An 11,514-nucleotide genomic window follows, 5' to 3' on the forward strand; every position below is an offset into this window, starting at 1 on the left:
CCTACGTGTATGAAAGGAAGTATAGACTCATTTATAGAAAACATGACTATATCTCTTGCATGCAAACACACACTGCCCTGGCACTGCAGATCTGCAATCCCAGCAATAACAGCTGTGGGTAAAACTGAAACCAAATTGCAAACTTCATCTTTTAATGCTTATTCCTGGGAGTTTTTTGTCTTTGTTGGTATTTGAAGCAAATAAAATCATAAATAATAAATTATAAACAAAATCTGCCATATGATAACTTGGCAATATTAAGGCACACCTGTCAAAACAATAACATCAAAAGTACATATTATGATACTGTACCTTTTGAAGAAGCCATAACTGAAGCCAAGTCAATATATCAGTTTTTCACCAGCAGCTTTTGATTTTGCTGTTGTGCTCTCTCTTGCTCTCTCTCTCTCTCTCTCTCTCTCTCTTAGGGAGGGATGGGCTGTTGGGGTTGTGCAGAAAATGAGGTAGCCACAGGGGATTAAATCAATCTTTGATTATTATCTAACGGGGGGTGTATTACAGAGGTGGGCGAGATTGTTGACTTGTTCTTCTTTTGTTGTATGGATAATACAACAGGCAACTACACTTACACATACACTATAGAAGGTGTGGAATGTTCACTAATACATCATAGCAAGGACTATCACTGCATCATAGCTTGTAGCCCAATTACTGTTTTTGTAGATTGGCATAAATATGAAGATGTCTGATGTGTCTCTCCCCCATACAGTATATTTTCTTTTTTCTGTGACAATAGGTGACTGCCAAACCATGGCTCTCTCCTGCTTACCATGGCTCTCTCCTGCTTGTCCAATGTCTTCACATTATAGAAGTAAATCTTCCATTGCTTTTAGTTTATAGTTTGATTTGATTTGATAGTTGTGCTTCCCATAGTTCTGAATATAAAATTGTTGTATAGGTCTTAACTGCCTCCAGTCCTGTTCTGGTTTTACGCACGGACATTGCTCATACAGTAGCCTAGCTTAAGAACTCAGAATTGAAGATTAAATTATTACCACTGTTTGCAATTCAAGGCCAGCCAGATGATGATATTTTTCTGTGTCCTTCTACTCACGGTCCGCAAATTCTAAACTAGTCAGTGTGCAGCAGCCTCCGTTGTCCGGAAGTTGTGAAATAACTGAGTGAGGGAAAAGCGACGCTCGTGGAGAAAGTTGTTAGTGTAGCTGTAGAGCAGATAGTGGAGAGGGATATAACAGCGAAAGAGAGGCCACTGAACACCAGCAACAGCAGCAATGCCTAGCGTCGCTGCTTTACTGAAGGCCATCGGCCTTCTTTGTTATGCAACGATACAGACTTCTGTCTTCTTTGTTCTTTCGTTCATTTCTCCGAGTTTAACAAGAAAAATCATTCTAAAAGTTAGCGAGAGGACAACAATGCCCCAGAATCGTAAATTTAAGTACGAAGACTGGGGGCCAACATTTATCAGCTGGACATTCATCAAAACCGTCGCAAAGCATGCCTGGATTAATCTTGGAGAAGAGGCATTTGTTGGCCATAAGGCTCCTAATTCAACAGTAATCACAATGGATAAACAAAGAACAACAATCCTGAACTTTCTCAAAGGTGAGTGGTCACGTAGCTGGTTATTTTGTGCGTAATGTGGCTTTCTGTGTTGCCGGTGCTTCTAACAGTATTTCCAATTCTAGGCAACAGACCGCTGGTGATTAGTTTCGGAAGTTGCACATGACCCCCGTTTCTGTTCAAACTTGGTGAGTTCAAAGAGCTCGTCAAGGACTTCAGCGATGTAGCCGATTTTCTCGTAATCTACATTGCAGAAGCACACTCAACAGGTAGGTACGCAAAATGCATAACTATCCTTTATAAACGTGTAGTAGGCTACATGGTATACCCTTTAAACTTTAAATGCTGCGTTTGCATTGCAAATCCAGTACATTCCTGCTCTGATATGCTGTTGTGTTTTGACAGATGAGTGGGCATTTGATAACAACGTTGACCTGAAGCAACACAAGGATCTGGAAGATCGGCTGGCTGCAGCACAGGTCTTGGCTAAGGAGGATCCCCTTTGCCCTATTGTGGTTGATGATATGACTAACCTCGCTACTGCAACTTACGCTGCAATACCTGAGAGATTGTATGTAATTCAGGGTGGCAATGTAATCTATAAGGTAAGTGATAAAGAAAACAGCTGCTATATTATTGGCAAAAAGTCACTCTAGCCTAGCGTGAGAATTTGCGTGAGGTAGCCTAAAGGAATTTGAAACAGTGGAATCTTATCACGCTGCTCCAGCCTTCACACGCAACCCCGTCCATATAGTGGCTCACTGCCAAGTGTTATGAGAATGCATTACAAGAGGTGCTGTCAGTGAACCTTTGAACTGACGTCGAGTTGTCACGCTATTCTTGAATTTCTCCTTGAGGATCAATAAAGTATCTATCTATCTATCTATCTATCTATCTTCAATCCAGGCCTCACACATAAACCTCGTCCATGGTGGCTTACAGACAGTTTTTTTACAGGGGCGTAGCCAACTTGGCGGATGGGATTGGTCTTTTCCCCCCAAGCAATGATAGGCCTCTGATATGAAAACAGTCAAAAAATGTTGTTTTTTATTTAAACATAGTATATACCCAAAGAGCCACCGTGAAGTAGACTGTTATAACTGTCCATCTACAGAAGGCTGAAATGTGTTCCTTCAGATAGTTTGGTATACACCCCCCCTGAACTGACCTCAGGGATTAAAGTGAAAAAAAATTGTTTGACTGAACTTTTTTCAGGCCATAAGTCATACATATCTACCTATAGAGATAGCAACCCTTTTGCGGTTGCGACCTATTGGTTTTTAATGTACAAAAAGATGCAAACAGCAAAGTAAAGGGAGTATTCGCCTTATTCACATTGTTTAAACCAAAACGAGGCTACAGGGTACACTTACTATAAAATTAATGCCACCTACAGGTGAATGCATAGAACATAACAATCCTATGGTTTGTGTACCCTGTAGCCTCGTTTTAGCCACCAATGGCCACCATGTGAATAAGGCGAATTGAGAGTGTTCTTGATTGAGATTTGAGTTTTCCTGATGAACAAAAATATATTTTAGTACCATCCCTGACCATTGCTGATTAGCCATTGCTGTTCTTTTCTACTGCAGCAAAATTGTAGAAAGGCTTTAACACACTCTTATTTAATTACTTCAGGCCAAAAGTGTTTAAAGGGGAGATTTTTTTCTTGTTAATATGCAATTCTACACCAAGTAAAATCTATAAAATCAAGTTTGTAAGACTTCCCATTTCCTCATCAAAGTAACAAATCAGAACATTCTAGATATTGTTCATATTTCCATTTGTTGCCTCATCCGCATTTAATGAAAACATGGTAATTTTGAGTTTTACAGACAACTCAGTTTTCCAATGAGCAGCAATACTGTGTGTGCTCATGCAGGAGGTCTGCGCATTTGATAACGACAATCTGGAGATGGTGCTTTTGTCTTCAGCAACAGATTGTATAAGGTTGACAAAAGGGTTGCGATATGGTGAGGGACAGGTCGGGTTGGCGCTATGAAAGAACATCGTAGCCTACTTTCTAACGTAAAAGCGGTCAGCCATAGATAAAGCGTAGCCTACCTCTGTCGTGGTGGCTAGTTGCACCAGGTAGGGAAGATGTCCTGAAGTGCACGAACGTTAACCTTATGGCGGTCTTCTGATTGGTGGCGTGCTAAAACGTTTTCCTATTGCATCCATAAACAATTTTCTTGCAGCGAACTGCGCAAAAGCAAACCCCTGGCGCTTTAATTTCTTTACACCATGGCTTGTTAGTTCTCCCCCGTTTCCAACAGCTGACCATCTCCATTTATTTTTTTAACTTTTGACACCTGCCTTCCTTTAGCAACAACGCATCCATGACAGCTAGTGGCCTTGCCAAATAGACGCACACAAATCATGACGCTAATATGTGAGGTTCTGGTAGGCCTACTGGTTATGGTTTTGTGCTATAAATGAATAATATTTTATAGAAAAGTTTTAAGTTGACTATTTTAATTGTATGGTTATTTTTTGTCAACATACACTCACAACCTACTGTCGTTAAAAGTGAGGCCTAAGCAAAATAGGCTACAAGGCTGTCTGTGCGTCACAAACAGACTGACCCCCTTACTCAACAGTTAGCGATGATGACAGTGATATTATTTTTTTATGCTAACACGCTCAGTCAAAACCTTCCGCCGCAAATTGTGAAAAACATTGTTGTACATAACAGGCGGGATAATAAATTGCATAGGCTACGGTTTATATTAAGGCCGCTTTTACACATAATGTTAGTTGCATTGATTAAAAACTGTAACAATAATAGTAGCCTACATCGGGTGGCATAGAAGGCTATCTGTTCAAGTCATAGGTGACACCCAAAATGAATGACCTCCTGACAAGAGTTCGCGATAGTAAGAAATTGTCTACATTGATGCACGGAAAGAACACAGCCTACGCTTCTTCTCGAATCGCACATAGAGCTCACAATATCATATCAAAAAAAAAGTTAAACGGATTGGCCAACCTCATCAGCTGTCTCTAATGTGTCACTATAATCCAACTTTTAGACCGTTATAGTCCTCCATATGTGTTCTTTGGAAAAGCAAAGGTGATAGCCGCCCGCCCCTATTTTTTTTTTTTTTCTCATCGGATCTGCATCGATCTCAAATATGACATTTCTAAAATCAAATTGACGGAAATCCGTCCTATGACGGAGAACTTTAATCCTTGTGACCTAGAGTTTACAAAAGTGAACCTAAATAACCAAACATAAACTGTGTGTGCTACAGTGTGATTTACAGTTTTTCTCAGTCGCTTTGGTGCATTTCTCGAATCATCATTAACATTTGCACAACAGTAGGTGCAGTTCTCAAAACAATTAGTGCAAACTGCCCCACATAGTGGATTACATGCAAAAGCGCGTATCTTGCTCAAAATGCTTTGTTTATGTCTCAAAAGCAAATATTTAAACAATGAAACTAGCCTAAATCTAGACGCACTCTAGCAGCAGCAAATTTGCTACCAGGGCTAGTCTAGCAACTCTCCGTTGGCTTGTGAGCTTGAAAAATTTAACTTCTTTTAGGACGGGCTTAACATAATAATGGATGGCAGAGTTGCAACGGTTGGGCTTTAATTCCCTGCTACTTGAAAACAAAGAACATGGATGTTGCTGTTGGCGAACAGTGTGACACGAGTTAAGCTTTTTTTAAGTTGGCAAAAGTTTGAACTAGCCAACTAGCTCCGCTGATGGGAAAATGCATGGGACTCATAGCGCGTGCAGAGGGAATTTTAAAGACAACCGATTATCCCGCCCCTCGGACTGAGCACTGCGAACGGTGAGTGCCCAGACCCTACATTTTAATGTGGGTCTGGCTTGTCAGGCTACCATGAAACAGTCAGTGCAATCAAAATGACAAGTCCTGACATCATTGTTTATGTTACTGTGAAACAGTTTTGTCAATATGACCGTTTTCTCTGTATTTTCTAATAAACAATGTGCAAAGCAGCACTATTTTCTATTTCAAAAATACTAAGTTGCTTATTATTGTGTGTAGAAGGGGTTGATTACAAGACAGTGGATATGTTTCAAAGCTTTTACTGTTGAAAGCCATTGTGACAGTATAAAGAAAACAAAGGCTTTTACAGCATTGTGCAAATGAAAAATGACCAATATACAGTAAAACACCCTTTGGTCAGAGCTGTGCACCACTGCTTCTTTCTATACATCCTGACGTTCCTGTCTGTCAGATCACATATATGACAGACTATGACAACTAGTTATGACAACTAGTTCAACATGTTTCAATGTAATGACACAAGGAATGAAATAAGGCCAATTTATTTTATGGGGTCTATTCAGCAGGGAACCAGTATAGTGCACTTTGACCAATATGGATCCGAAATTTAAAAAGCAGCCGACATTTGTACAAAATCAGTTGCATGGATGTACTAAAGCATTGCTATTTGTTCAAGATGGGGAGAAACTACTTTAATGATGTACACAAGTGATAAGGTGATATGGAACAAACAGTTTTGAGAATTTCAATTCTAATCTGAGAAATGCACCAAAGCAGCTAAGAAAAACTGCACATTCATTATGCTGACATGATCAAAAAGATTTAGCTTGCTCATGCATTCCATGCATTTAATTTCCCAATTTTGTTATTTTTTGATTGTGATCTTAGTGAGTTGCGTTACTTAACCATTCATCTTTGACCATTTTTGTTTCTAGGGAGGGATGGGTCCATTTTTTTATGAACCCCAGGAGGTACGTGAGATATTACAGAAAATTAAGTAGGAGATTGAGGGCACTCTTCTGTGTGGTTTGTAAGGTGAGTGATGTTAAGGAATAGCAGTGATAAGGGATAGCATAAACCTGCTTTTCTTGTGTTGCATGAACTTAAAGCTGAAGGCAATCAACACAATTTAGAAGTCGCACCTTGTGTGCATAGCACATGCTCTTGAGAAGTGTCCACAGACACACACTATCTAGTAGTCCATAGTGTGCTATCATTGTGTCCTTTTCATTAGAAGCCTGTAGCCTAATCTTGTCTGCTGATGTAGCAATATATGTTTTCTTAACAAAGTTTGTGAGATTCCCATGGGATGATTGACAGCCATCACTCCCTACTTCCGTTTCTAAGAAATTTAAGCACTCCTTACCTGTCCATGCCACACGTTCTGGTATTTCAAAGCCCCCCCCCATTTTGTAGCCCCTGATCCCAAAGTTGTTTTAACTGCATGGATATGCCATCTGTAAAACTTGTTGTCCTTATCCTTGGCACTATCTTGTCTCGTGCTCTCTGTTCGTAGACTGTCAAGCTAGTGACTGTTTTTCTTTTTCAGGGAGGCAGTATATTTTATTCCAACTGCAGTCCTCAGGAGATGACTTATTTCATTAGGTAAATCCCAGAATAATCCCAGTAATACCAGAAATTAAAAAAAGGATTGTGGATATAACAGGATAAGAAGCACTTTGTTCTCATTTCTTCATTTTCAAGAGGGTTGTGTATAAGATCACTAACATGACAGAGGTGTGTTGTAGTGCTCAGCTAAACATTTGAATCACAGTAGCTCACTGTTTTGTTTATGATGACTACAGATCAAACCCCTGGCCTCTGTAATCAGATGTTTAAAAACATGAGCTGGTGATTTACGTGTTAAGAGGACACTTTCAACATTCTATAGGAGTTTAACATAATGTTTGGTACTTCAAGTTCGCAAAAATTGTATTTGTTTACCAAGAGCAAAAGCAGAACATGCTTGAAATCTGGATAAATGTGTTTTTTTGTTCCTGGAGATATTTCTGTCATCTTAAGCAGCCTATTCTTTTTAAAGTGGCACATTAATTACCTTTGGGGGTGAAATTTTTGCTGCATTCACCTACATAATATATGCACAACTCTTCATCTAGTTAAATGGTGAGAAAATGAACGTTTGGCTGACTCAAGAAATGAATGACAACGTTCCAATACATCTCTGATTAGAGATAGTTTGCATTGACACTGCTTTAGAAATTAAACAAAGACATAAAAGGTTGCTTTTTAAAATGAAAGATGAATGTTTTAAATATTAATTGACAGTTCCCGAAATATGCAGCGTGAGTGGATGTCTTGCCCCCCCCCCTCTTTTCCCCTTATGTTTTTCTTTGTGAACAGCCATGTTTTGGGCATTATATCTATCCGAGTTGTGTTCATGATATCACCAAAATATATTATTTCCAAGTTGTATTTGCATATATGTTAACATCTATAACATTAACTATATCTTGGAGAATAAATGTTTGTAATGTTATAACTGAACTGCAATGCTGAAGTTAAGATTTTCTCTCCATTCAACTAGTGTTTCATCGTATACGTACATTGTGTGCTAATGTTCTCCCATGATTTTGTATCATCAGTATGATATGTGATGATGACAGTGTAAACCTTTAGGTCACTGTAATCTGATGGCTTCATAGTAGATTGTGTACAAAGTTCTGAGACAGCATTGATATCACAATTGTTCAGCTCTGTGTCAACTTTTTTTTACTGTAATGCACACATTACCCGTTTTAATAAACAAATGTACCATATTGTTGTTTGTCCTCACAACACACACTAATTTAATATATATATATATGAGATGTGAAAGGCATTTTGGAACACATAATTAAGAATGTGATGCTATTCATAAGGTATAACAAAAGCAAAGGAGAGAAAGACAAAGAGAAGAGTTTCACCAGCCTCAAGACACAGTTTAATAAAGAGTAAAGTGCAGAGGAAATACCTTAAAGTTATTTGGATTGAATATGTTAAGTTTCATTGTATTGTGCCTTAAGAACACATCCACATTCTCTCCTCAGCTACACTTAATCTTTTTGGATGAATAGAAAAGATAAAGCATTTACAGGATTTCCCATAAAAAGAATGAAGATGCCTATAATTTTGGCCTAGACATGTTCTCTGGAGTCGCATCCTATAAAAAATGTTTTACCAGCGTTCTGTTCTAGTTTGTATATTTACATTGGATTTAGTGGATGATAATATAGTGGAAAATGCTAATTTAAATAGACATCAAGAAGTATTGTATACCAGGGCACAAAACTCTTAAAATGTTATATAGCAGATAATACAGCTTTGTCATAGCACAGAATACTGACCGACATGAAAAAAAAGGGAAAAATCAGTAACTACCTTCCGTGCACCAGCTTAGGGTTGCTAAGAAATGAACCCCAAACACTCAGTTAACCTGTAAAGATTTATTAGACTTCTGTTCTACCGTGCTAAATCTTGCAATCACCAACAATAGGTCTAACTCAACCAGACCATGAGAATTCATGTCTTTGATTGTGAAGCAGGAAAAAAAACATGCATAAATTAAAAGAATGGTATAATTATTCTCAGACATTTCAATGATGAGTTTGATGTAGTATGTCCTCATTTCAGCTTCAATGTGATCTACTGGTCAAGCCTTGCCCAGCACATCTGCAACTGGGGAGATAGGCAAAGGGAAACGGCCAGGTCTTGTTAAGTTGACAAAGCGTGACAGTTACTGTATGCAGGGAACTGTTGAGGGAGGTCCAAGCCAACTCAACCAAACCCTCTCAAACAAACCCTCAGCTCACAAACACACACTGAACTCAAGCCACAGGTGAGACCTTTTCCCTGTTGCTCAAATATCTTTGTCAATGTGAGATAATTTCACACTCATCTTTAAAACATTCATGGGTGAATCAGCAGTCTAAATATGAGAAAAAAAGCTAAATTAATGGCATTCCATGACAATACTGACATGCTTTTAGGGAGATTGAGGGTCATGAACTATGTAAAATATAAAATCAGCATGTTCCCTTTTTTTCTCATATTTCACTGTTCTACTGTAATAGTTTCATGTCTGCTCTGTCATTCTGTGGTCATATTTTAATTCATACTCACTGGTAGCTGAGAAATGAATAGGTCCAGGGAGACACACAGGATGAGCTGGGTCCCACTGAAAGAAACAGGAAAAGGAAACAGTAAAGAGGACAGAAACATCTATACATCCAAAGAGGTACAGCACAGCTAAATCATTGATTATTTACCACTTCTCTTTCTTTGTGATATGGAAATGAATATGAATAACAATGATGTTTGATAGCAGAGATTACAGTTCACTACATAGCTTGGGGTTGAAGTTTCTTTGGTGTCTGTTTACAACAATTATTTAAGAAACCAAAGATGCTAAAATGTTAAGTATCAACATATGGAGTGGAGATCTCAGTGTCTTATTGTGTTTGGACCCCAGGCCTCCATCACGCCGGTGCAGTTTTCCAGACAAGTCCAGGTCCGTCGCCTCATCAGTCTGAAGGGCTTGCTCACTGCTCAGAAGTTCTCAAAGGGGTTAAAGGTCAGAGTAGTCTCTATCTCCATATCACAGCTTGAAATTTAAATCACAAAAGGTAGGGGGAGCTGTGGTGCAGGTGGCTGCAGTGTCCATAACACATTTGGGCCCAAGAACCCACAGGGAGCGGGCTTCAGTTCCAACCCACAGTCACTTTCCGAGTCCATCTCATCCTCTCACTTCCTGTTAACATCTGTATTTCCAGCAGAAAGCCTGTATAGGTAATGTATGTGTAATGCAGTGATCTGAGACAAACTAATTATGATTTACACTCTTAAATGTGTTGTATTCTGATGTTTCTGATGGTTGGTGCCACCTTTGCCCAATGTTTGTGCCAGAGTGTAAAAACCTGTGCCATCTTGCAATTGGTATTATGTTTGAGTACCATCAAGTGAATAAACAGCATCTCTGTCAACGCTTAATTTGACTGATATGTGAATAAATGACAAAAGGTCCCAAAAAAAACATTTATCTGTGTGTGTGTGTGCGTATGGCTGTATTCTCAGGAGCGGACAGCACAGAAACTAGCAGCAAAGAAAGGCGTCAGAGGCCCTGCAAGAAAGTTGATTCCAATCATAAATGACCAGGTCTGAATACGAGTATTTTACAACCTCTTCCTTCCTTTAAGTAGCTGCAGCACCTTAGCCATTGCTAAGTTGTGTACTTGTCATTGGGTTGTCATGTCAGACCACAGGTCTGATGCAACGACAAAGTCTCATGATTGGCAAGCATCTATGAATAACGATGCCCTGATGAGATACAAGCTTTGGCTTCCTTCAGACAGTTGGAGCACATTAATCCAGAACTCCATTCTCTGTCTCTCAGGTCTCTCGCTCATGTTCACATTGTGATCTGCAGGTGCCAACCGGCTGTGCCCAGCCTAAGGAATGCTTCCCAGTGGCCCACGGCTCACAACTGCTGCATGACTTCCTGGCCTCCCGTCTGGACGGCGTGGCTTATGTTGCTGGCACCGGTGGGCCCTTGTCGGCCGGACCCCTAGCACTGGCGCTAAGTGAGGATCTGAGGGCACTGGTCCGGGCCATCTGCCCACCACGCTACCGGCTGGTGTGCACCGTGAGCCTGGGACCAGCGGGGCAGGAAGGGTTGATGATGGCCAGCCGATGCCTGTGGGACGCACATGCAGACACCTGCATCTCACACACCACCCAGACAGCGCAGATCTTCTGTGTGGCGTCAGCCTTCGCAGTATATTATGAGTGACAATGAAAATTTTTTTTTTTAATGGTATTTGGCAGATGCTTTTGTCCAAAAAATTGCAGTCAATACCCATTACATAAATATTCAAGTGTTTCTAGTTTTGCCTTAGATTAGATATGCCATGGTTTATCTGTGTTTCTTCCCAGAAGAAAACATACTTTAAGTGGGAATTAAAGAAGTTATTAAACTCTTAGGTCTAGTTCCCCATACATGGCTTAAACCTGAAAGAAAACAATGTGTGCAAGAAACTGGTATGGTGGAATAACACAAGAGCTATGAGCATTTAGCATCCCATGAATGAAAAAGATGGCCTTAATCGGTTTGTTTTCACTTCATGGTCTGATTTAACAGGCTGCAACTAAAACAATGTTTCAGTGTTTACAATTACAGACAGGATGTCACACTGTTTTATAGGATGATGTCTCTGAA

At 39.7% G+C, this 11,514-nt stretch overlaps 2 protein-coding genes across 4 annotated transcripts; both read left to right on the forward strand.

Moving 5' to 3' along the window:
- Window positions 1-1,194: 1,194 nt before the first annotated feature.
- On the forward strand, window positions 1,195-8,080 carry dio1 (iodothyronine deiodinase 1). Of its 2 annotated transcripts, none has more exons than XM_048251803.1 (5): window positions 1,195-1,584; window positions 1,668-1,811; window positions 1,948-2,147; window positions 6,239-6,338; window positions 6,853-8,080. In XM_048251803.1, the coding sequence occupies exons 1-4, from the start codon at window positions 1,254-1,256 to the stop codon at window positions 6,302-6,304; spliced, it is 741 nt and encodes a 246-aa protein (XP_048107760.1). In that variant the 5' UTR covers window positions 1,195-1,253; the 3' UTR covers window positions 6,305-6,338; window positions 6,853-8,080. The 2 variants fall into 2 exon arrangements, with proteins under 2 accessions (XP_048107760.1, XP_048107759.1); XM_048251802.1 differs by having other exon boundaries at window positions 6,239-6,274.
- An 831-nt stretch (window positions 8,081-8,911) lies between these two features.
- LOC125300153 (dynein light chain Tctex-type 5-like) lies at window positions 8,912-11,418 on the forward strand. Of its 2 annotated transcripts, XM_048251804.1 has the most exons (5): window positions 8,912-9,138; window positions 9,429-9,537; window positions 9,772-9,873; window positions 10,374-10,454; window positions 10,726-11,418. In XM_048251804.1, the coding sequence occupies exons 2-5, from the start codon at window positions 9,436-9,438 to the stop codon at window positions 11,086-11,088; spliced, it is 648 nt and encodes a 215-aa protein (XP_048107761.1). In that variant the 5' UTR covers window positions 8,912-9,138; window positions 9,429-9,435; the 3' UTR covers window positions 11,089-11,418. The 2 variants fall into 2 exon arrangements, with proteins under 2 accessions (XP_048107761.1, XP_048107762.1); XM_048251805.1 differs by having other exon boundaries at window positions 8,912-9,537.
- Window positions 11,419-11,514: the final 96 nt, after the last annotated feature.

Source organism: Alosa alosa, chromosome 9 (assembly GCF_017589495.1).
Source record: "Alosa alosa isolate M-15738 ecotype Scorff River chromosome 9, AALO_Geno_1.1, whole genome shotgun sequence".
Lineage (NCBI taxonomy): Eukaryota > Metazoa > Chordata > Actinopteri > Clupeiformes > Clupeidae > Alosa > Alosa alosa.